Raw genomic sequence first — 27313 nt, forward strand, 5'->3', positions numbered from 1 at the left:
TATTAATATTTATACCAGGAACTCTCCCAGGACATTACATACAATATTGCATATAACAAAGTATATTACATAACAAAATAGAAAAATAAGGATTCAACTTGAACATATACTATACCATGTCCCCATAATTTTATTTCCTCTACATATTCCCCTCCAATGCCTGTTATTGTAATTTTTAAACAAGTACAGTACCTAACATTGTCTCATGAATTTTGCTAGTATTATCCTCATTTTACAGAAAAACTCACATACAACGAGGTTAAATAACACCGAAGCTACAAAACAAACCAAGGGCTTTTTTGTGGGTGGGGGGGTTATTATGCCATCTTTCAAATGATCAGCAAAATATCAAACTTTTGACATAATACAAGTAGGCATTTACCACATCGCTTTTTGGGAAATAAACTAGACAATTTCTGTGATATAACTTTAAAAATGCCTAAGCAATGTAATTTAATATAATGAGCCTCATTTATTTTAGAGTATATCTCTGTGTATCAAAGCAACTCCAGCGGTACCTTGCTGTAAATAGGCAAAGTGTTCAAGGAATGTTCCATATAGTATTATAATTTGAAGGAGTTACTTAAAATGTTAAGATTATTCCCACAAAAACTGTTGCCTTCAGGGTGAGCAAATAACTAAAGGAAAGTAAATAGAGAGATGTATCTGGTAGAGAAAAACAGTGGCAGTACAAGGAATTAAAAATAGTCCATAGCACTTCTCTGTATTTTAAAAACGGCCATTTAATTTCATGTAAATTCATTACAACATGTGAATACTCAACTTACAACTTTAAGACAGCAACCAGCCACTACATTACCATTTCTAGCACTATAAAATCCTGCATCAAATTACAACATAACTTCCCAAGGAACCAAACAGCTAACATAAAAGTTTGAATTAGACTTTATGTAAAAGCTTCCTATAATAAAATCATTTTGAGCATCACTAAGGAAATAAACTATATCAATAAACAAATCACATAGCTCCCTGAGATCTAACTGCCATTTTAAAATTTTTTTTAACATCCAAGGAAAAATAAACAAAAAAGATGATTTAAAGTATATACTTCAGTGTTGAATCAATATATCAGATGTTTAATAATTAATACTAGATGAAAAAATTAATCACAATTTTTAAAATTCCTCTAGCAAAGAATGCAGTGTACTTGAGGAATAAAAATTAGTTTGTGAATGAAAAATAATCTAATGATAAACCAAGTAAAGCAAACAACCAAGAAACCTTGATCTTTTTCCAATGTAGGCACTGACACAGTATCCATTCAATTTATAGCTCTTTTGCCGTATCTCCAGGTAATCTGAATTGCCTATTTACAAAGCTGATACATTTGCAAAGTCATTTTGATTTTCCTAAGTTATTCAGCTTTTATTTTACAATTTCTCTTGTAAAATGGACATAAATATAACACCTCCCTTTGAAACATTGAAAACACAGTCTAAGTTTGTCCAGTTTCCTTCTCTATGAATTCTTTCCTGACTTACCCAGAGTTCCCTGCCTTTCGTACCAGTACATCAGTAGGCATATACATTTACCATAACATTTAACCCACATAGAGCAACTATTTGTTTACCAATGTCTATTACTACATCTAGGTTATAAGAAAATTATACACTGACAGCCATTTACCAGATACAACTCTAGCCACTTTATAGTACTGCTTCACATCACAACTATACAAGGTAAGAACTGCCATCACTATATTACAGATGAGGAAATAGGTTTATTGATATTATTTAACTGCCCACCAGTAACTGACATGATATGTCCAAACGTGAATTTGTACTCGCATATATTAACTGATAATTTGAAATTATCCCAAACTGTAACAAAATAATTTTATAAAAACTCGAAACTTAAAATCAAATATAGTACAAAAAATATAGTTGCAAATATTCCAAACAAAACATTAGCTTAATAGATGCACCCTTACATCTAAAAATAAACTACAAGTAGAGTTTATTCCAGGGATGCGGCCATGGTTCAATTATCAAAAAATCTAGAAACACAATCTACTCCCCATATAACATAATCTACTTTTAAAAACCAAAGGAGAAACACTGAGTACATAGATACGCCTAGAAGTGGAGCAGACAAAAGGCAACAAATGTGAGGAAAAGGGTAAGTCATTAGCAGAGACTTGGACTCTTAACATTATTAAGTTGCTGACCTACACAAGGGACTTGTCAGATGAAACTCAGTTGGTCTCTTTGTCATTGGAGTAGGTTTTAATATTTGAGCTGAATCTATTCCTAATACAGTTATTTGTGGATGTATAAATATGTGATAAAAATATAAAAATAGGCATGAGAATGATAAATACCAATGTATTTATTTCTGATATTGGTTACCAGGGACTGAGCAGGGTACATAGGAGTTCTCACTATATTATAGCCAAGTGTTAAACTAAATGGTGAATACATAGGCATTTGTTATATTTTTATCAACTTGAAATATTAAATTTTTTAATATAAAAAAGCACAATAAATTTTACTTCTTTATTGAATATAAAAGTACACATTATACATAGAGCTCAAAGAATCATCACAAAATAAACACACTTGTATAATCTGGCTAACTACTTCTACAATCAGAACATTATCAGCTCTCCAAAAACCTTCCTCATAGTCTCTGCCAGTCACTACCTCCTTCCGCAAAGGTAACCACTATTCTGACTTCTAAAATCAAAGATTGGTCATGCCTATTTTTCAATTTCTATAAATAGAATCACATTATGTGTTGTTTGGCTTCTACTGTCAATATAGTAAGATTGATTTTCAGTGTTACACATAGCTGTAGTTCATTATTGGTATACTACAATTTATCTATACTTTTATTTATGCATTTGACACTCAATTGTGTTGTTTACACTTTAAGAACATCACAAATAATGTTGCAATGAATGCACATGTCTTTTGGATATATATATGTACAAGCATTTTTATTGAATATTTGTACACCAAGATTTTAAATTCCACGTGTACAACCATAATAGATATTGTCAGTTATTCAAAGTAGTTGTACCAATGTAAACTTTAGCAGCAGTGGAACAAAATTTTTGTTTCATATTCTTTATTATGACTAACAACTGGTATGTCAGTCTTTTTAATTTTAACCATTTTGATGGCCATGTAGTGGCATCTCCTTGATTACCAATGAGGTTGAACCCCTTTTCGTGTTTACTGGCCAACTGTCTTCTTTGAAGTGTTTGTTCAAGACCCTTACTCATTTTTATATAGGTTTCTCTGTCCTTCCTTATTCATTGGTAGTTCTTATTTAACCTGGATCCAAGCTCATTTTTTTGGTTATATATCTTAGAGCTGTATTCTCCTACTCTATGGATTGTCTTTTTACTTATAACGAAAAAAATGTATTAATTTTCATACAGTCCAATTTACCAGTAATTCCCTTTGACTGTACTTTTTGTTTTAATAAATTTTCTCATATACCAAGATCCTGAAGATATTCTTCTACATTATCTTTTAGAAGATTTGTTTTGTGTATCATGTTTAATTCTATATGCTGCTTAAAATTATCTGCATAAATTTTTTTCATATGTACATCCAGTTGACCCCAGCATCAAATACTAAAAAAACAGTCTGGTTTTACTGCTTTATAGCTTTTATCATAAGTCAAGTGTCCTAGTATCTGTGGGTTAATTTCTGGACTGTATTCTATCACATCAGTCTACTTGTCTATACTTGGACCAATACCATATGGTCTAAATTACTAATCTTTATAGTAAGTTTTAATATCCCCTAGACGAGGTGGGGAACCTGCGGCCTCAGGAGCCACATGTGACCCTCCAGATCCTCCCAGTGCTGCCCCTCAATTAAATCCAAACTTTATTAAAAGGATTTGTTTTGTAATATTTGGATTCAGTCAAAGGCTGCACTCAAGGATCTAGAAGGCTACATGTGGCCCCAAGGCTGCAGGTTCTCCATCTTTGCCGGGCTCTCCCTCTTTACTTTTCAAGGGTGACTAGGCTGATCTTTGCCTTTGAATTTCCATGTAAGTTTCACATTATCTTATCAGATTACACACATACATACTCTCAAACACAAACATGCTGAGATTTTGATTAGGATAGCATTGAATCTGCAGACCAATTTGGGCAAAAACAATATCTTTATAATAGTGAATCTTCCAATCCTTGGGATATTCTTCCATTTATTTAGGTCTTCCTTAATTTCTCTCAATAATAGTTTAATTTTCCATGAGGAAGTCTTGTTCATCTTTTGTTAAATTCACTCCTGGGTATTTAATATTTTTTGATTCTTTTGTAAATGTAAAATAAATTAAAATTTATAAAATTTTATAAAGTAAATTTTATGAAAATTTACATAAAAATAAATGTTATTTTTTAAAATGTGCTGCTGTAAGTAGAAATAAAATTGAGTTTTATATTGAACTTTCTAAATTCATTTTCTACAGATACAGTCACCTGAAGGATGACAGGTTTTCTTTTCAGTCTTTATACCTTTATCTTGCCATATTATATTAACAAAAATTTTTTGTACAATGAGAAAGAGAAGTGGTGACAGTCTAACTCCCTATTTCAGAGAAGCTTTTAACATTGCCCCATAAAGTATGTTTGCTCTAGGATTTTTTATAGCTACTCTTTATCAGATTAAGAAAGTCTCCTTCTAGTCCCAGTTTGCTAAGAATTTTTATCATAAATGGATGTTAGATATTCAAAAAATGCTTTTTCTTCATCTACTGAATCATGTAATTTTTAAACCTTTATTACTTTACCATGAATCATGCTATTTTCCTTTTTATTAACCCAATCATTGTTAACATTTTATGTACTCCCATGTGCTCACACACCCCCGATCACACACATATCACGTGTACATTTTTTTCACTGACCCATTTGATAGTATATTGCAGTCTTCGTGACATTTCACTATAAATATCACAGTATAGATCTTCTGATAACTTAGGACATCTTCTGACATAGCCACAACAGTATAATCACACCTAAGATCTAATATTACCTAACAATACCCAGCCTGTATTCAAATTTCTCCAATGGCCCCAAAAATATCTTTATAAGTTTTTCTGATTCAAGAGTTCATCAAGGATCATACATTACATTTGATTATAATATGTCTTTATCCTCTTTTCCTCTACAATAGTAGCCTTATACCTTTTTAAATGACATTATATGACATTCTCATTAAAGCCATCAAGGCATATAGATTTCTTTGTTGTTAACACTTATAATTACAGATTCAATTTCTTTTAACAGTCAAATATTCAGATTTTCTATTTCCTCTTTTGTCCACTTTAGTCATTTTTGTCAGCTTAGTCTTTTGATCTGTTAGAAGCTCTGCTCATTTTCTCATCCTCCTCTTTTCCATCCAGCCTCCTCTTCTGGAATGGATGGTCTGTCTCCTTTAGGAAAAAGTAGCCCAAATGCCAGGATCACATTATCAGTGTTGGTTTCTGCTTCCAGATCTTGACCTCATAATTCTTCACTGTTTTAGCAGTTTTCTGATGCAGTCAAACAAATTTCATATTTTATAGTTTTTCTAGTTATTCTCAGCAGAGGGTTGTTCCAAATTACTTTGTCTGCCATTTTATAGGAAGTAAAACTCTTTGAACTCTTTTGGAATCTGCAATTTTCAAAACAGCTAGTTTTCACAAAGACTCCTGAAGAACCTCTGTCGTATCCCATAAACAAAAGGCCTTTGTAATTTTAAATGTCTACCCTTACTTCCATAGACAGAATTGCCAGGTTGGGCTAGTATCTTTTTATACTTCCTTTTCCAGTCATTGCCTTATAAATTGCTTTCTACCCCAGGTTTTAATTCCTCACTTTTTATAGTAAAACCTTATTTCCTTGACAACTCACAAACTATAAACGATTCACAAATGCCTTAAACCGCACTTTGTAAGCCACTCCTGTCCAATCTACCTTTTGACTTATGGGTTATAAATTAGTGAAAGCAAAACAAACAGGTCTTTGTGTGGCAAAATAATTTGAATACTGAAAAAAACTAGTTCAATTCTGGCTGAGTCTTGAGCTATATTCAGACAGGAGTGGAATCAATAGATCAATGTGCTCTGGGAAAACATCAAAATTCTGTTCTGGCTGTGGGAGAGATAGTCACTTACAGAGCTGATTAGGTAACTATAGGGTCTTTCTACCCACTTGTCCACCATTCTTGACCCCCATCGTAGTTTCTACGTACACTGTGAAAATCTTATAAGCCTCCTGAAATGATTTAAAACTCTTAAGTAACAGACATATGCCTAATATATGATGCATTTTATTGATTGCCACTCTCGACCTTGACCTATTTTTAAAAATGTGTTTGCTTAGAGCATATAAAACGTATTGACAAAGTTTCATTGCCAATAAAATATAAGTTAATGTGACTATGTTTATCCTTTAAAATTCATGAAGGAGATAGGAGATAGCTGCACCTACAATGAATATTTGGATACAGTAAGATTAAGGCCCAAGAATACTATTTTTTAAAAAAAATTATAATATTTTCTCCCTAAAGCTATATTGTTAAAATAATCTTGAGGGGAGAATCAAATTGTAAAAAGGTATGAGAACATATTACATGTAAACAGGGAGGGGGAGGAATACTTAAAAATAACAGAAAGAGAAAAACTGGCACGTGTAAGACATCGTCAGCTTTACAAGTAGTGAAGACCATACATAGAGGACTTTTTAAGTTGAATTCTCAATACTTCATTTGTTTACTTAACATCTACTGTATCTCTTGGAGCATATTAGACACTGGAGTAGAAAGATGTTGTGATCCCTGTATCAGCAAGGCATTCACAGTCCATCAGAGAGGAGACAGAGGTAAACAATTATCAAACAATAAGAAAAGTAGGTTAAAAAAGTATGAACAGGTGATAGTCTAATGAAACACTGTCTACTAAGATCAGAAAGGAATCAGAGAGCACATGAATGAATGAAACCTAAGTCATTTCTTCAGAGATGAAAAGCATTTCACCAATTGAACACAATGGAGAAAGTTACTTTAACACATAAAAGAGAAAAACAGGATGCACTGTTCAGGAAATTAAGATAGTATACACTGCACACATTGTCTTAAAGGCTGCATGTGATACAATGGCAAAGAGATGAAAAAGTAAATTCTGTCAATTCATAAAGGAGCTATCTTATGTCATTCTAAAGAATTTGGTCTTAGCCTGGGCAACATAGCAAGACCCTGTCTCTATAAAAAATGAAAAAAAATTAGCCAGCCATGGTGGTGCACTCCTGTAGTCCTAACTACTCAGGAGGGTGAGGCAGAAGGATCACCTGACCCCAATAGTTTGTGACTGCAGTGAGCTATGATGATGCCACTGCACTCCAGCACTCCAGCCTAGGCAACAGAATAAGACCCTAGTCCCCTCCGACCCCCCACCAAAATAAACCCAATTTGGCCTAATAGATAAATTGGGAATAAAAATGAGCGTTACCATTTACACATATCAGTCTAGTGATACTGAAGAAGTTGGATGAAAAAGGAAGGCTGAAGCAATATACTACTGTATTAGTTCAGACACAAGATGGTAAAATCCTGAAACAAGGCAAGGGTAAATGTGCAGAGGGAATAAAATTTAATAGCTGAAAAATACACTTGATAGGATATCATCTCTGACAACAAGGAAAAGAAAGGTAAAAATCCAGGATTTCTATCATGTTTCTATTTCAGAATTTGGATCTAGGCCTACCTTCACTAGATACCAACAACGATTCATTGAGGTTGGTGTGCAACGTTTCTTCACATAAAAACATGAAAGTATTAAGCAAGATGTCCCCTGATGTTTCTACAGCTTAAAACATCTATTATTTTAACTAAATAATACACATGGTCTTAAGTGGCTCATTTTATACTCAACTGAAATATAATTGTTCTTTTTTCTTTATTCTGTTGCTCTACTTTTTGAATACAATGACATCAAAATTGTACTAAATGAGAAATGAAAGAGAAATCACAAAAATATATTTCCCATGAAACTAATCTTTTAAGCTACCAGTTTCATTACATTTCCAGTATCAGTATTTTCATTCATTAAGGGTGGCTGACTACTATTCTACTATTAGTTTCACTAAAGCTAATAGTTGTTTATCTTAAGCACAGCATTAAAAAGTAAGTATAAAACACTATTTGCCTAAATCCAACGATAAGGTTTTATGTCTCAGAAATATTCTTACATCTCAAAATAATCAATCCCTTAAACACAGTCAGTTTATTAGTTCCTAAGTATGAATCAGATGTTTCACTACAGGCAATGTCCCTAGTATTAACAATCAATGGCTGTTATTTAAGGTAAGGTTTTTTGAATTCTGGCCACAGATACTCAGGAAAGTAAAGAATAACTTGTTTCTTTTAAATCTTAATTTCTATATCATTTACATAAAACAATAATTTAGTCATGGTACTGAATAAGCTCAATATTTCCTTACTGTTTTTGCTGAGTATTCTTTGGCATTTTAATGCAATTAAAGAAGAGGAAGGACATTACAGTTTTTGAAAAGCACTTTAGTCAGACTCTGGTGACCCCCAACATCTTACAAATGAAGACCAAGATGACTAGAAGGGTTAAGATCCTAGTCAAGATGATTTAGGGTATTTTGCACTTTCAGTACTATTGTATAAGGAACCTTACTTAAAAACATAAAGTGTGATTCTATGTCAAATGCTATTATTAATACAAATCTCATCAAAGTATGCTCTATTTCCCCTAGGCTTAAACAAACTCAATTTTTACTAAAGCCCTTGAACTTCTGAAGATCTGACTAGAAAAACACATGGCATTTATTTTGTGATTTCACAACTTAAAACAATGAGGACATTCAATTCAATATTATGCTAGATTATAGATCAATGACAGCAAAATAATATATTTTTAAAGGTCAAAATATTTGAAGAAAAAATTTAAAAATGTGATAATCATAAGAAATTTTCAAGTCTAATAAAATATAAAAGAAACACCCTCCTAAGTTGGTATAAGGAAGAAAATTGCCAGCCAACATATGGTAAGAATCTGAAATCTCCCTCTACTAAGAAATCACCTGAGAAAACTTTTTCAGTTACTCATCAAATGAATCTTCATTAAGACCCTAAAATATGCCAAGCACTATTGTAAGCACTGGGGATAGAATGTTGAACAAGAAAAATAAAATCTTACTCTCATGAAACTTAGATCTTAGTGGCCATAAACAAACAAGCAAAATGTCAGATAATGATAAATGTTATGGGGTGTTATAAGATAAAGCATGACAGGTGACAATTTGAGATTGGAATAGAAGGCCTCATTAAGGAAATTTTTAGCTGAGTTCAACAGGAAAGGATCTACACCTGCACTAAGATTACAACAGATGAACGTTCTCAGCACAGAGAGCAGCAAGTGCAAAGACCCCAAAACAGGTACCAGCTAGGTGGGTTTGAGGAAGTGAGAGAAAGCCATGTGTCTCAAGCACAAATGGTGAGGGCAAGGATGATGTGAAGTCAGAGACAAAGGTGGAGGCCAGATCACATAGGAACAGAGTAGGACTCTGGACTTTTTTTAGGTACAAACCTGCTGAATTTGGAAAATATAGAACTACAGCAGGGTTAACTATGCTTTTCAGTTATCAGAGTTTGGAATAATATGATGAATTTCACTGTACAAACTCAGGTATTTTACCAGAGAGTTATTTTAGTTTCTAACCTTGGGAAAGTACCCTAAGTATAAAGTATTACCATTTCAAATTATACTTTCCTTCAAATACAATCAGTTGGTGAGAATGTTAGTGTGGAGTGGGAATCAAAGCAGGCAAAGTCAAAGTACAGCTAAGTATTGCCATTCACTGTGTGCTAGGTGGGCCTCTATAACAAGAAAGTAGGCTACGTGGCTTTTAAGGTTCCTTGGAGCTACATTAGATTTTTAATTTACCTAATCCTTCAATCAAGACAGTAGTTTTCAAAACCTAAATTCCTACAAATCCCTCATACATGATCGGTATTATGATTACTGATTTACTTCCACCTCATCATTCTCTACCTTACCCTCACTGATAGGTTAAGACTGTCTTTCATAATTATGAATACCTGCCTAGAAATTTTAGCCTTTCACTATATAGTATATAGTTTACAAAGAATCTACTTTTGAATCTTATTGGTTCTTTAAAAAAAACAAAACAAAACAAAACTATACCTATTTGTTTTGCAGCATGTAGTATTTCTTTTAAGTCTTCATTTACACTTTGCATTTTACTCTTCTCCAGTTTTTCATTCAAAAATTTTATTATCTTCTTCCATGTCAGGCCCAAATCTAAAACTTGTTCATGAAGTTTGGATCGCTTTACCTGAAACAGAGAGCATAACCAAGAAATTAAAGTTCTTCTCAAATCCATCACTTACTACATGTATTTTGCATTACATTATACAACTTGGCACTACCCACAAGAATTCAAAGTTGTATCTAGTCACATCTGAACTGACTGTTCTCAGAACAAGTTTTACTTAAATGTAATTTCATAGATTCTCATTTGTTTAAAAGATAGTTTAATTAAAGCTTTTTTGTTTTAATTATAGTGCATACTCATTATGAAATCATTTTCATACAGCAAAGTAAAAAGCAAAGCAAAAAAATTTAACATCCAGATAATAACAATTAGTAACATCCTACATACCTCTTTCCATTTTTCTACCTGCTTGTTTTTAACATAGCTTAGATTAATATAAACAAGAACTTTGTGTCACCCTTTTTGATGAAAGGCATTTATAGAAAATTAGATTGTCATGATTGGTTTAATATATTCAAGTCAGCATAACTTTCTTAAGTATGATCATAGAATAGGTTAGGCATTCAGGAGATTCTTTTCTATAAACACTCTTCTTTGAGGCTCTTTCCATTATCAAGAACTGACCACAGAAATAAGTAAAAAATTTATTTCAGACCATTGGCTTTGATCCACAGATAAAACTCATCAAGTCCCTCTAACCAAATGAAAAAGGAGTGGGTCAGAAAGAAAATTGTAAATTTTATTCTTGAACTATAATACATAATTTACCACTATTTTCCTGCCTGTTTTCTAATTTAAAATGGGGCTAGTCAATCTGGGTTTAGGGAGAGGAGAATGGGCAAAGGTAGACATGAAATATGATCGACTGTAAAATGAATTAAGTTGTTATAATGGGGTCATAGGTAAATAAAGGTTTATCTTATTTTTCTCTCTACTTTTATGTATATATGTTGGACAGTTTTCAAGATTAAAATGAGTTCTATTATATATGCTACTTTCCTTTTTCAGGGGCAAAAAGTGTTTAAAAGCCTACAGGAATAAATGAAACAACATAGGATATGCATGCAGTCCTTATACGCTTTTAAATTTTTAAATCTTCTGTTGTACCCTTAGTACAGAATAACTTGCAAAGGGCTACAGGGAGGTGAGGTCAGAAATAATTCAAGTTTAAGATAGCAATATTAATTAACTGTATGGAATATATCCTTATTTATTAAAATAAAAAATGTAAAACAACTGCAACTGTGAAGAAGGTTAACTGCTTTGTGTCTAACAAAATTCTGTATCATTAGAGAAAAGGAATCTGTCAAAAGACTATTACAAATCTTTTCTTCCTAGTATCCATCTTTGAGTGAAACTATTAATTATAAACCTACATAAGGACTTTTAGCAATAAAATTCCAAACAACTAGGAAACAAGGTTATTAGTCTACAATACATTCAAATAAAGAGTCAGCAATTAAAGTGAATTTAAAAAAAAAATAGCAAAGGGCCATTTCATTCATATGCCATATTACATGGTTCATTTCTTCATACATATGTACAGTTCATACAGCTTCAGGCCTATAAAGTTCACAACACTATGGCTAAGCTTCTAAAACATTTACCCTTTCCTAGTGAAAAGCCAATCCATCATTTATGTAAATGTCTCCACAGGTTTCATCCATAATATGAAACCTGTTATTATGAATTTTTTTACAAATTTCAGCAACTTAAAAATAAATAATTTCAAAGATGTCCAAAATACATAAAAATGGTATGAATGGCTATAACTTTTGCTCTTTCATCTCTTGTGTCTTTTGAAACAGAAGATGCGTATACTACCAAATCACATTCAGGAAGAAACTAGAGTAATTTAAAGATTAAAAATAATTAAGTCCATCATAGTAATAGAAACAGCTCCACATTTACCAATTGATCAGAATCCATATGTTATGGCCGAATTGTGTCCCCTCAAAATTCATATGTTGAAGTCCTAACCCCCAGTACCTCAGGAAGTGACTGGATTTGAAGACAGGGCCGGGCCTTCAAAGAGGTGATTAGGTTAAAATAAGGCCATTAAGATGGGCCCTAGTCCCATCTGACTGGTGTACTTATAGGAAGAAAAAATTTGGACAAAGAGACACCAGGGATGTGCTCTCACAGAGGAAAGACCAGGTGAGGGCACAGCGAGAAGGCTGCCATCTACAAGCCAAGGAGAGAGGCTTCAGAAAAAAATCAAACCTGTCAATTCCTTAATCTTAGACTTCTAGCTCCAGGACTGAAAGAGAACAAATTTTTGTTGTTTAAGCCATCAAGTCCGTGGTATTTTGTGTTATTTTGTGTAAACTAATTCTAAGAGTCTTTCTGCTAAATATTTTGTAACTATATATATAGAATTTTCCAAAGTCTTGGTATCATATACTTTCATTGTTTCTATAATATTATTAAACTTGTAACTATACCTAATTTATTTTATACCTTTATAAGACATATATGTTTACCCATCAGAAGAAATTCTTTGCCAAACCATATGCCCTAATTTGCAGTTCAGCAGATGCAGTTATTCAATCTATGTGGGAAACAGACTGAAGGAGTTCTTTCAGTAAGACAAAAGTGATATTCCAAAGTGATAACCATTTTGCCCTGGTGGGATCTAACTGTATTTACAGCAAGGGTAAAATCAGTACTATTTATTATAAAATTGACTCATGTAAGATGACTTTTCAATATCATAATTACTACTAAAGCAGGGGTTGGGCAGGGGTTGGTCTTTACTACAAATGTCAAAACAGAGGCTACAGTCTATATAATTTTTTTGCTTTTTTTTTTTTTTAAACAGAGCCTTGCTCTATCGCCCTGGCTAGAGTGCAGTGGTGTCACGACAGCTCACTGTAACCTCAAACTACTGGGCTCAAGCAATCCTTTCTGCCTCAGCCTCCTGATAGCTGGGACTATAGGCATGCGCCAACATGCCTGGCTAATTTTTTCTATTTTTAGTAGATGGGACTTGCTCTTGCTCTTGCTCAGGCTGGTCTCGAACTCCTGACCTCAAGTCATCCTCCCGCCTCAGCCTCACAGAGTGCTAGGATTACAAGCATGACCCATTTCACCTGGCCTAATTTTTTGTTTCTTACTATAATTAATTTCTGAAGTTTCAGTTATAAAGTAGCTTTTAAAATAGCAGTGTTTTTTTAAGTCTTAAATGCCTTTCTTAATAATTATAAGATCAATCTCTGAGTTCAAGAGTTAACATTCATATTTCCCATGTTAAGGTACATTGTTTCTGTTCATTTGATAAGAATTTTACCAGAGACCTAAAAACTTACTCAGATGATCCAGAGGTAAATTACTGGATTAAACTATAAAATTAACTGTGGCAGGGACTTTACCAATAGAAAAACTAACAAAGGAGTCAATTATCACAGTTCTGTTTATTCCCTTTGACAATACAGTTTTAGGTGTTTAATGTAAGTATTCCCATAGGAATTATCAGTATACACATTCACCATTTGGTTTCACACTAAACAAGATAAAACTTCCATTTTAAGCACACAGGACTGAGGAAAACAATGTCATATATTTGCCCATACTCTGTGGTTATAACAGTATTCATCTAAAAAAATTACCTTTAAGTCAGCTACTTCTTCATTATAATTATCTTGCTTGGTGACATTTGAAAAGGAGCGCAAGGCTCCTGTGAGACGAGGTAAAGCCATCTATTATTCAATCAGTGATCCATACAACCAGAAACCTGAAACTGAAACAAAACAATATGATATTTATCTGTTCAGACGAGGTGAGAGAGGTAATCAAACTCAACAAATTGACCCATGCAAGAGAAAAAAGAAACAAATTAATTAAAAACGCAACTGCTACCAATGTTGAAAAATTTTCCTGACACATTTTCTACTCCTGAAGATTTTATTTTTAAATAGCACTTTGGCTATGGTTGGAGAAATGAAAAAGAAAGAAACACTTGTTCCTAGATGGTTCTATAACATTGCCTAAGTTCTTTAGATTCCCACATGCAGGACTTAAATACTGTGTTACTACTGCCAATAATATTGAGAGAGATAAAAGCAATTGCCCATCTTTTCCTCAATTTTGTTTAATTCTCACTGGTTTCAAATTATACAGCTTTCTAGTGGTTTCCCCTCTGCTTGGAATGCTCTTCCCCTAAGTGTCCACAGAGCTGGCTTAACATGCAAATACTGGCTTAAAAGATACCTCCGAAGACAGAGATTTTCCTGACCACTCCATCCAAAAAACAGGGCAGCTCCCCAGTCACTATCTATCAAAGCACAAAATTTTAATTATCTGTACGGCACTAATTAGTATGTGACATTTTCTCATTTACTTACTGATGTATGTGTTGTCTCACCCCACAACAAGCAAGTTTCATGACAGAAAGGACCTTTATTTCACTGATCTCCCAGCAAATAGAACAGGACTGTAATATTTTTGGTGCTCAATAATTATGTTAAATTAATAAAAGGAAAAAAATGAAAAAGAAGATAATGGTAACAGGGAGACTGGAGAATAGAGGAAAGAATTAAAAGCAGCTGATGAAGAGGAAGAACACCCAGGGAAAAAGAGAAGTCAGATGACCTGGTCTAATCCCCTTGTTAATAGGCTGACAACTAAAAAACCAACTTCCAGGCAAATAGTCTAACATTATCCTGGTTGAAGATTGCTTATTATAACACAACTACAATCTACAGATTTACAAGGCATGGCTACCTGAAGAATTTCACATAAGCTATACAAGTCCTTAAAGCATTTCTCAGCTAGGGATGATTTTTGTTCCCCCATGAGACATTTGGGAATACTTGGAGTCCTTTTGGGTATCACAACTGGAAGGGAGTTGGAGGGGGACTACAGGCTTCTGGTGGATAGAGGTCAACTAAGAATAATCTAACCCGAAATGTCCAATGTGGGAAGAAAAGTACTGGAGAGGAGAGGAGACCAGCAGGGAGGGGGAGCATACAGTAAGTCTCAGACCACTCCTCCTTCCTGCTTTTCCTCTTGATTGCTGTATTCTTGAAGTTATTACAAAGTTTAATACTTGAAAAAAAACTGACTGAAATTAGAATTAGATACAAAATAACTATGTGAAATGTTTAACAAATAAAAGAGAAAAATTTGAAATAATGAATAATAAAAAACTTCACTAGGCAGATTTGAAAATATAACTTCTAGAAATAAAAATATATAATTGTTAAATTTAAAGAGTCAGTGGATAGGTTAAACAACAGCTAAACAGAAAAGTGGTGACCTCGGAAAGATTTAAAGAAACCCAGTATGCTGTCACAGACAAAGTTTAGATTAAGCAGAACAGATACAAACAAGTCCAAATACATTAATAATCACAATAAATATAGATAAAATAAACTTATTCAAAAGACTAACAGAATAAATTGTTAAACAAGAAACACTACAGTTATATCAAAAACACAGGACAGAAGAGGTTGAAAGTTAAGGGAAAGAAAAAATCTTCCTGAAAATAACCAAATGTAGCTGGTGGCTGTATCAAAAATATCAGCTCAGACAAAATACACTTTAAATAATACAAAATACACTTTCAAATTAAAAGTATTTGGGATAAAAAAAATCTACATAATAATAAAAGATACAGCTCACCAAGAAGACATAGAAGTTCTGAATTTGTATGCTTCGATAAAATAGCCGAAATTATTAAATTAAGACAAGTAGACTTGCAGGGAAAGTGACAAGTGTAACATCAAAGTAGAAGCGTAAAGACCTCAATTATTGAGCTCAAATCAATGACAAGTAAAAAAAAAATTAAAAAATACATAAAAAATTTTTAAAAAGACATCAATTATTGATAGGTCAAGTCAACCGTCTCCACGCCCCCCCCCCCCAAAAAGCAGTAAAGATACAGAGGACTTGAACAATGCAATAAGACAATAAGTTAGATTTCATGAACATACACAGAAACCTGTACTTAATGATTAAGAATTACATATTCTTCTCAAGTACATGTGGAACAGTTCAAGCCTCAATAAATTTCAAAGAATAGGGGTCAATAAACTTTTCTGCAAAAACAGAGTAGAAAGTAGTTTAGGTTTGTTTAGCAGGCTACATGCACTCTCTGCCATATATTCTTTGCCTTTTTTTCTAAATGACACATTAAAGTATAAAATCCATTCTTGAGCTCAGGTTGACCAAATTAGTTTCTGACCCCTCATATAGGTCAGAATCTTTGAGCAAAATGCAGTTGATTATAAATCAGGAGGGAGAAAAAAGATAAAGTATTAAAAACATACATAATTGCACTATAAATCAGCAAGGAATTGATCTGAAAACTGGGGAAAAACAGTGGATTCTCTACATCACACTGGAGAATTTTAATCAGAAAAGTAAAATGATCCAATTTGCAAATAAACTTCTTAGCTAGTTGATTTTAGATTTCAACTGCCCATTAGGAATGAATTCAGGAGAGCATTTGTGGAAACAAGATGATTCAGGGAATCACATCTGGATTTTTCTAACACTGGGTAACATACTTCTCGGAGCATTTGAAAGAAAAAATGAAAGCAGGAGTCTGTGGACAGCATAAAGCAGAAATTCTCAAACTTTATTTTATACACCAAAGTCACCTGGAGGGCTTCTTGAAACACAAATTGCTAAGCCTCACCCCCTACCCTTCACTCTCAATGTTCCAGTGAAGCAGATCAGATGGCACTATGATGAGGTGTGAGAATATACATTTCCAATAAGTTTGCAGATGAAACAGAAGATCAAGGACCATACTTGGGAACCATTGTCTTAGAGATGGTGTTCTATTCTTTAATAACCATTCAATTTTGCCTCAAGTCAATAACGACAAAGGAGAAAATTCACCTATTAAGAAATCCATGGCCTCAATTTAGATGGCTCCTACCAGCCTTTCTCAACTGGGGTCTATGAAGAGAGTAAAATCTTACTGAAAGAGACCAGAGTGACTTTTTTCTCAATTCTCCCAAGAACTATACATAGTTAATATCATACATAAAGACTAAGCAAAGCATACAGTGGATGCCTTAGGGCACTGGGGTTTAAGCTCACCACCCATATCGAGAGGCTGCACAGGTATTCATGATGACTGAAGTCGTAAGTCTTTAAAAAAAGGTCCTGACACTAAACTGAACATATTCTGCCTCAGAACCTACCTTTTACCACACAAGTTAGTGCTTTCAAACTGTAACATCAGAACAAGAGACATATATTAATATATGAACACTGTGCCTCAGGCATGGTCTTATGAATAAATGGGATACTTGGGGCCACTACTTCCAACATTTTGACATATCTTACAATAATATCCTAGATCCCATGTCCTTTTCTTAAAAACAGAAAGGTAGGAATACTTCATTGATTTTTATTCTAACTCACAAACCTGGCAAATTCTAACAAAATAAGATAATATACTCAACTTCTAAGAGAAGATCTAATAATAGAGCCTGGTAATGAGGTCACATTGTTATACACCACACCAACAGGAAACTTTAAAGCTTCCTGAGATTTCATCAGTGATCAGCATGCATTATAATTGACAGAATGAAGCAAAACACATTACTTGATTTGCTAATTGTGTTTTATCTGTTTTCTTCCTCAGGCTGAATGACCAACATTAAATATGTTGTAATCGCTCTTTAGCTCATTGTCACCTATAAATAATTTATTCACAAATATTTGAGTTTTTCCTATATACCAGGAGCTGTGCTAGGCACTGGGTATAAATGAGGTTTACAGAACTTTTTTTCAAGACTCATACTTTGTAACGGTAAAAAGAGTTCCAACATTTAAGTGTATTTGGAATATATTAAAGTCAAATTGAGAAAACAAATTTTAAAACTTCATTTAATCAGCAAATATTTATAGATCACCCATCATATACTAGAAACTTTATGAGGCTCTAGATATTGAAAAAAGAAAAAATTTTGGTATGACTACACTTGCCCTCAAGGATGCATTTACAGTATAGTTTTGAAGAAAGAAAAATAGTTGCAATAATAATAATAATAATACAACTGTAAGAAGACTGGGAAGGAGGATCTCAAGGGATGGGAAGGCAGGAGATATGCAGGAAGGAGGCTGAGCTTGAGCTGAGACTTCAAGGACTTGAATTAGTTAGCCTGGTGAAAAAGGAAGAAAAGGTTATTCCAAGAGGTGAAAGTTTGAAGGAGAAAACTAAAATAACAGACTTATTCATTTAAAAATCCCTACAGAATGTATGTTTGGAGAGTCATGAAATAAGGCTTTAAAAATGTAAGCAGAGACCCAACATGTCTTAAATTAGGCACTTTTCATCCTCATAACCAGAATCATTGAAAAAAATTTAACATTGTAGAAAAATTACTCAGACTTATGTGTGATGAACAGATAAAGGCAAGGTCAAACTGGAGACAAGTAAGCCCGTTGGAAAGGTATTTCAATAAGCCAAGCGAGAGATAAAGAGGACAGAATTAAGGCAGGGAAAAGCAGAAAAGGATGGATTTAAGATGACTATATTTGGAAGACACAATCAGCATAGAACACGATGTGAAGATGAAGGGGAAAGGAGCAGGGCACTCGAGAGGTTGAAGAGTGGAACCTGTATGTATAGAGAGCATACAGGAGGAGGAAAGATGATAAATTCTGTTTTGGAAAGTTTGAATTATGGGCCACCAAGTGGAATATAAAAGAGGATTTTGTACCCACAAACCACATCCTGAAAAAATAAACTAGAATATTTATATTTTTCTGCACCTTTTGAAAACAATCAAGTTGTGACACAGTTAACACCATCAAGATCAGAAGTCAGAAAATACCAGCCTTATGAGATGCATTATGTATATATGTAATCATGTATTATGCCATATCCAAAGTGGGTGATTTTTCATGATACATCCTAAAGAGAATTTTAGCCTTTTATTCCTTACTTGTTTTGTACCTTATTGCCATCAATTGGTTAAGAGTGGGTTCACATCATAGGCAAATGTAACTTACTTGAATATATCAAACACAGTAGGCCAAAAAAAAAAAAGGGCATAGACAGACAGACAATAATACTAGAGATTCTACCTATCATTTCATGTATTGAATACCTGCTCCAGACTGAATGACCATTAAACACAAGCCAACCTGTTCACCTGGAGTTCATCTAAAGAAACTGTCTGCAGTTCCAAGTCTGCAAGAAAAACATGGCTGTGTAAGACATACTGAGAGAGACAGTATGTTGTGCCAACTTGGTGTCCTCTTAAGGAATTTTCAAGGGTATTTGTAATTATTCATAATTTCCACCTAACAAGTTCACTGTATTTTTTTACTTAAAACCAAATGACATTTTTATTAAAACACTACACTTCATGAAGATGACTTCATAGTTTGTCCCCTTTTTTAAAATTTTTAAAATTATTATGGGTACATAATAGTTACATATCTTTATAGGGTACATGTGAAGTTTTGATACAAGTACACAACGTGAATTAATCAAATCAGGGTAATGGCGTATCTACCAGCTCAGGCATTTATCATTTCTTTGTGTTAAGAACATTCCAATTCCACTCTTTTAGTTATTTTAAAGTATACCCTAACTTATCGTTGATTAGTCATTTTGTTGTGCTATCAAATATTGTTCATTCTATCAATTACCTAACTATATTTTTATACCCATTAACCATCTCCACTTTATCCCCCTTTCCACTACCCTTCCCAGTCTATGGTAACCACCATTCTACTCTGTCTCCATGAGATCATTTTTAATATTTAATGCTGACATATGAGTGAGAACCTGTGAGATTTGTCTATCTGAGCTTGGCTTATTTCACTTAACATAATGTTCTCCAGTTCCATCCATGTTGTTTCAAATGGCAGGATGTCATTCTTTTTTTGTAGCTATATGATATTCCATTGTGTATATGTACCACAATTTCTTTATCCATTCATCTGTTAATGAACACTTAGGTTGATTCCAAATCTTGGCTATTGTGAATAGTGCTACAATAAACATGGGAGTACAGGTATCTTTTCAATATACTGATTTCCTTTCTTTTGGATAAAAGACCTAGCAGTGGGATTGCTGGATTGTATGGTAGGGCTATTTCCAGTTTTTTGAGGAACCTTCTCACTATTCTCCATAGTGGTTGCACTAATTTACATACCCATCAACAGTATAGAAGGGTTCCCCTTTCTCCACATCCCTGCCAGCATTCGTTATTGCCTGGCTTTTTGATAAAAGCCTTTTTAACTGGGATGAGATGATATCTCATTGTAGTTTTGATCTGCTGTCCTCTGATGACTAATGATGTTGAGAATTTTTTCATATACCCATTGGACATTTGTGTGTCTTCTTTTGAGAAATGTCTATTCAGTTCCTTTGCCCATATTTTAATCAGATTGTGTGACTTTCCCTATTGAGTTGTTGAAGCTTCTTATATATTCTAGTTATTAATCCCTTGTCAGATGAGTATTTTGCAAATATTTTCTCCCATTCTGTGGGTTGTCTCTTCCCTTTGCTGATTGTTTCCTTTGCTGTGCAAAAGCTTTTAGGCTTGATGTGATTCCATTTGTCCAATTTTGCTTTGGTTGCCTGTGCTTTGGGGGTATTACTCAAGAAATCATTGCCCAGACGAATGTCCTGAAGCATTTCCCCAAGGTTTTCTTTTAGTAGTTTCATAGTTTCAGGTCTTAGATTTAAGTCTTTAATCCATTTTGATTTGATTTTTGCATATGGCAAGCAATAAGGATCTAGTTTCATTCTCCTGCACTTGGATATCCAATTTTCTCAGCACCATTTATTGAAGAGACTGTTCTTTCCCCATAGTAAGTTCTTGGCAACTTTGTTGAAGATAAGTTCACTATAGATGTGTGCATTTATTTCTGGGTTCTCTATTCTGTTCCATTGGTCTATAAGTCTGTTTCTATGCCAGTACCCATGATGTTTGGTTACTACAGCTCTATAGTATAACTTGAAGTCTGGTGACATGATTCCTCTAGTTTTGTTCTTTTTGCTCAGGATGGCTTTGGCTACTCTGGGTCTTTTGGCGTTCCATATAAATTTTAGTATTACTTTTTCTATTTCCGTGAAAACTGTCACTGGCATTTTCATGGGAACTGCACTGAATCTGTAGATTGTTTTCGGTAGTATGGACATTTTGAACAATATGATTCTTCCAATCCATGAGCACGGAATATCTTTCCTTTTTTTGCGTCCTTTTCCATTTCTTTCATCAATGTTTTATAGTTTTCATTATAGAGATCTTTCACTTCTTTGGTTAAGTTTATTTCTAGGCATTTGATTGTATTTGTAGCTACTGTAAATGGGATTACTTTCTTGGTTTCTTTTTCAGATTGTTTACTCTAACAAGTTCACGTTAGATCCTAACTCATTCTTAAGAAGCAACTGCTCTTGAATGGTTCTCAATCAAGTTAAAAAATACATTTGGAACATGGAGAATAGAGAAACAAAGATAATATACACACGTATACTTTTCATATAACATAAAATATGTAATGTTAAAAACAAAATTGGTATATAGCTCTTATTCTCTAACTTATTCCCTTTACTTATGTTAACTCTAGGTTTCCCACCCAAAAATGGGAAAAAAGAAAAACCTAGCCAGGTTCATAATGATGAATCAGAGGGTTTTCATATTATGGAAGACTCCTCCAAAGTCATATATTAATTTTACTTTTAGCAAAGAATAAGAAAATTGCTTTCTTTAAATGTCCTTGGGCAAACAAGTGACTAGAATAATATTTCAGCATCAGATGAGGACAAAAATAGTCAGAAAGATTATCCCACAAAGATCAAACAAGCACACCCTATTACACTCAAGAAAACATGGAGTAGATACATCACATATTAGGCAGTGCATACTTTAACTCTTCCCACAATGGTCCAGTACAAAAGCGCCTGACACTATAACAATTCCTCTTTTATTTGTCTTTGGTTTGTGCACTCTTCTTTCCACATTTAGCTCATATTCTTAAAATAACCAGGTATGGCAACATGAGTTTCTTGAGATATCTCCCCTTCTTGATCATCGGTTATGAAATTGCCCTTTATGAAATTAATAAAAGACCATAAGGTGGGAGCTGTGCAGTAGGGGCTAAAACTCTGCAAAGACACAGGCATAGTTAAAATACACACACACACACACACACACACACACACACACACACACACATATATGTATAAACCAGCCATTGTTCCCTAGCTTGCTTCCCTATAATTGCTTACCACTCAAGAGTCACAAAGCTGATGGCCATGAAGATTCTTAGCTTTCTTCATTGCTGCCATGGATAACAACATACTTGTGAAACCTAAGGCTGGTCTTTGAGATCTTTGCTAGACCCTGTATTCCAGTGGACCAACTGACCCAACCAGGCCAGTGCCCCATATCAAGGAACCAACTTAACTGGTCTTGCCACCTAGGAACTGACACAGCACAAGAGGACAATTTCTGCTTCCTGACCCTATGAGTTCATCTCTTGCTAATAGCAGTCCCAATTCCCTATCCCTTTACCCATCAAACTATCTCTAAAAACCCTGGCTCCCAAATTCTCAGAGAGATGGATTTGGGAAATTCCTCTCATCTCTTCTCCTTGCATGGCACCTATGAAATTATACTTTCTCTGCTGTAATACCTGCTGTCTCAGTGTATTGGCTTCCTCTTCAGCAGTGGACAATGGACCTGATTGGGCTGTAACAGTTATGTGTGACTACACTGTGAAGATTACATTTGGAAGAGACCCAAACTCTGAGAATCTACCTTTGCATTTTTATTCTCAGACTAAGAATCTAACAAACCCTTCCTCTAAACTACAGTCATCAGATTTAGCAAATAAAAATACAAGATACAGAGTTAAGCTTGAATTTCAAGTAAATAAATAATTTTTTAGTATAAGTATGTCCCATGCAGGTTTGTACCAAATACTATATGGAGCATACTCATACTAAAAAATTATTTGTTGTTTGCCTGAAATTCAAATTTAATTCTATACCTTCTATTTTACGTGACAATCCTACTCTGAACATTTAAAAATCTGTCTTCCTTCACTCTACTGACAAATACTAAGTCTTTTAAGTCTAGGGTAGTAACCAGATTTTTGAAATAGGTATCAAATTTTTAAAAGTTTAAGTGTAAAAAAAGAACACGAAGTAAAATATCTAACTGGCCTGTAGTAGCAGTAGACCATTTGTAATAGACCTTAATAGACCATTTGTAAGAGCAAATCCAAAACCTTGGAAACACCAAGTTCACCAGGGTGAAATAATAAACCTCAAGATGGTGTCAACGTAAAAAAAAAAAAAAGGAGAAAATTATCTCTAAATATATTGGGTTTATTATGGAATAGAAATAAAGATTATAATCCAGCCACCAATGCATTTGGGAAGGTAAGGGTAAAGGGGAACTTTTATTAGCAAAAGAGATTTACATAAACTTCTTAGAAACAGAGATCCTGGGTTCCAGGGGTTCAAAGCCAGAGTTGTCACTTCATTAGAGGAAATGCCATTACCAATTTATGGCTGTCCTAAAGAATATCTAGTGACAAGACTTATCAGAGCAAGAGAAGGATGGAAGAGCATTTTTAGAAAGTCCTTGGAAACAGTTCTTATCTCAGACATGTAAGCATAAGACTCCTCTCCTTTGGACCTTCCAGGCCCTATTTTGTCTGAGTCTGACAAAAGTGATTTCATCCTGGAATCTGCAACTTTCACAAGGGTAATCTAGAAATCAAGGAATGCTATAACCTAATCAATGCTCATAACCATTTGAGAAAGGAGTTAACCAATGTACTTTAGTCCACCTTTTATCCAGCACTGATAAAAGAAAATAATTGCATCTGGTGAAATCAGTTTTATACATTCATTAATTCATTCAAGAAAAAATGTATTCAAGTCCTAGGGATTAAGTGATAAAAAAGCTGCTGAAGTGAAACTGTCCCTCCCCTCCTTATCAGTGATATTTTCTTCTCCACTGGATCATCTCCAAAGCTTAGAAACATGTTGTAGCAGTTTCCGTATTAAAAACCTCTGTGGACCCCCACAGCCCTCTTCACTTAACACTCCATCTTTTGGTTCCCTATCTGCAGTAAAAACTGTTCAGCAGAGATCAAGAAAGCTTAAGCCATGAAAAATTAATTCAGATAACTAAGATTATTTAGCCTACACTAACTCACATTAGGATCATTTTTCTCAAGCAAGACCGTGATACTTTATAACTACCATTAAAAATAAAAGATACAACATGAACTGGAGCACAATCCAGAATAGAATCTCGATTTTTGAGAACACTTTGAAACTCAGAAAAATGATTTCAATCTATGAAACATGAAATCTGGCAATGGAGATACTGGCTATTCAATCTAACTTTACTTAGGAAAAGACAGAAAATATAATTACCAGTTTGAACTGCACAGGTGATATCACTCATATCAAACTTTTAGAGGCCCGTAGAACTATGCTTCTTTTAAACCAAAGAATAGTGAATACACGAGCACACTGCATTTCATAAGTTAACTTATGATAAGAAACCTATTTAAAACAACTGCCCAGTACCCCCAAAGCCTCCCTAACACACACATACACATTTATTTATTTCAAAATGGTATTCTAGATTGTTCCATCGCTAAATTCACCCACAGTCCACCATGGTCAACTATCTTGTCTACTTTTCAATTTGTGGGGGAAAATACAAGGAGGAAGATTTCTCTCCCAAAAATCTAAGTACCGAAAACTAAGTTATCAACGTTTTGTAACAGAAAAAAAAAAATAATGAAAATAAATTACGCACAGGAAAGAAAAATCACTCCAACTGACCACGTTGTGGCCTAACACCTGGGCAATACGTGGCCTGGGTTCTTTTTTTTACCCCTACCCCACCTACCGGGAGTGCGACGGAGAGGGATGACAGGTTGGGACTTGCCCCTTAGGCAGATGGAGAATCGCCCGGGGAGCTCCCCTGCTCTCGTCTCCTCGCCCCACCCGCTTCCCCAGGCAGCGACACCCCTTCTCCACCACCCACCTTCTCCTCCGCACCTCTTCACCCCGGCTCACGCGCTTCCCATCACTCCGTCTGCGCCCGTCTCCGCGCCTCCCTCCCTTTCGGTTTTATTTTAACTTCCCACGCGGGTGGGGAGCGAAGGGCAGGGTCAAGGATGCCAGCTGACAACTGCACCGCCGCGGCCTCGTCCGCACCCAACGCTGGCCTTGCGGGGGTCGCTTCTAGTCACCGGGCGCCTGGCGCTAGGACCTCCAGACGCCGGCCAGACCCACACACTCGGCGCGGAAGGAATGGGTGGCGCGGACGCCGGCTTACACGTCAGCCGCCCACAGCGGCGCCAGCGTCAGTACGTCGGCACGTCGGCTCCCCCAACCCGGCCTGCGTGCGCGCGCCGCCGCCCCGCGTCCGGTTCGCGGGACTCGGAGGAGGGGTGCGGGAGGGCCCGACCGGAGGCGAGGGGGCGCCCTCGGGGCGGGTGGGCGCGCACGTGCGCGTGCCCGAGGACTGAGTGATGCGGCGGATGCCTGCGCTGGGCCGCGCCGGCCGTCTCCAGGTACCTACCCGTTGAGTCTTCCCTTACGTTTACTTCAGACGTTCGCGTCTTTTCTTCGCCCTTCTCCGTGCGGTGAATATGTGAAGGAAATAATTCCTATTAAAGGTAAAAGAGAAGAGCAGTATGAATGAAGAAGAACTGGGTAATTGCTGTCGTCATCATCAGAGCGCTCTGGCTCTTGGACACTTTTACACAGTTCTCTGGTCTCGAGTCCTGCTTTCCTAAGCTTTCTAGATTCGCAGCTTAGTGTTTATGAAGTTATCTCTACCGGTCGGTCCCTTGGTCGGAGGACCGCCACCAAAAACAGAAAGCCAGAAGATTCCTTAACTCAGTTGAAAAGACGGAAGATATTAAGAAAAACTAACTCACATGAAGAATTGTGTGGTGTATGTGTGTAGAGTTCTGGATAAAAGCCAAGGATGCAAAGGTGGTATGAATGCGCGGTGGCTCTCGTCTTCCATCCCCCCCTCCTCACAGGGTAGTGTGTCTTGATGCCTCGTACAACTCTGTTGTGTAGAGAGGCAGCCAGTAGTGATCCAATTACCTTCTTCACTGGCCAGACCACATCTGAAGTGCTGTGTTCAGCACTTTAAAAAGACCTCAATCAAGTTGGGATTATTTCTTTCTTTCTTTCTTTCTTTTTTTTTTGAGACAGAGTCTCGCTCTGTTGCCCGGGCTAGAGTGAGTGCCGTGGCATCAGCCTAGCTCACAGCAACCTCAAACTCCTGGGCTTAAGCGATCCTACTGCCTCAGCCTCCCGAGTAGCTGGGACTACAGGCATGCGCCACCATGCCCGGCTAATTTTTTCTATATATGTATTTTTTAGTTGTCCAGATAATTTTTATTTCTATTTTTAGTAGAGACGGGGTCTCGCTCAAGACTGGTCTCGAACTCTTGACCTCGAGCAATCCACCCGCCTCAGCTTCCCAGAAGGCTAGGATTACAGGCGTGAGCCACCGTGCCCGGGCCAAGTTGGGATTATTTCAGCAAAGAGCAAAATGATGAAGAGAACTCAAAAGCATGAGAAGTGAAGAAATATTGATCAAAGCTGTGAAGATTTGCCTAGAAGAGAGAAAACTACTGGACTGTCTCCAAATATGAAGAGACCCATCATGTGATGTCGATTTGTTTCATGTCATGCAAACTCCAGGGAAACAGGTTGCAGATCCTGAAAAGAAGATCCCTTTCTAGGACTGGCCAAAGGATACCTCAATACATTGGATTTAACATCAAGTAGATTCTGAATGCTCACTTACAAGGGACTTGGCACAGGGGAGCCACACATCAAGAGAAGAATTAGTTGATGGCTGTGTTAAAGTTATTTCCAGCCTTGAGATTCCATGAGTCTATGGTCCTGGCCTTCAAAGAGTTTACAAGTTAGTTTATGAGACAAGACAAATGCATCAAAAAGTAAATAATGCAGGAAGGCCCCTTGATAATGAGAGGTGTTAACAATAAGTGGTAGGAATTCATATGACAGATTGTTCCCATCACAGT

At 35.5% G+C, this 27313-nt stretch overlaps 1 protein-coding gene and 1 long non-coding RNA gene across 7 annotated transcripts in view; one reads left to right on the plus strand and one right to left on the minus strand.

Annotated features, from left to right (window-relative positions):
* The window catches only part of ASCC3 (activating signal cointegrator 1 complex subunit 3), a 307070-nt gene extending 281521 nt beyond the window's left edge, over positions 1-25549 (minus strand). For 4 of the 6 annotated variants that reach the window (XM_045544082.1, XM_045544079.1, XM_045544083.1 and 1 more), the window contains exons 1-3: positions 25285-25549; positions 13897-14027; positions 10198-10348 (exon numbers count right to left, since the gene is read on the minus strand). In XM_045544082.1, the coding sequence (XP_045400038.1) occupies positions 10198-10348; positions 13897-13986 (241 nt within the window). In that variant the 5' untranslated portion in view covers positions 13987-14027; positions 25285-25549. The remainder of the gene's footprint in view (positions 1-10197; positions 10349-13896; positions 14028-25284) is intronic. The other 2 variants (XM_045544081.1, XM_045544080.1) reach the window with 2 other exon arrangements.
* A 132-nt stretch (positions 25550-25681) lies between these two features.
* Positions 25682-27313, plus strand: part of LOC123633106 — a 35090-nt gene continuing 33458 nt past the window's right edge. Inside the window, exon 1 of the long non-coding RNA XR_006733544.1 lies at positions 25682-25816. This is a non-coding gene — a long non-coding RNA (uncharacterized LOC123633106). The remainder of the gene's footprint in view (positions 25817-27313) is intronic.

The sequence above is a fragment of the Lemur catta genome, chromosome 2 (genome assembly GCF_020740605.2).
Source record: "Lemur catta isolate mLemCat1 chromosome 2, mLemCat1.pri, whole genome shotgun sequence".
Taxonomy (NCBI): Eukaryota; Metazoa; Chordata; class Mammalia; order Primates; family Lemuridae; genus Lemur; species Lemur catta.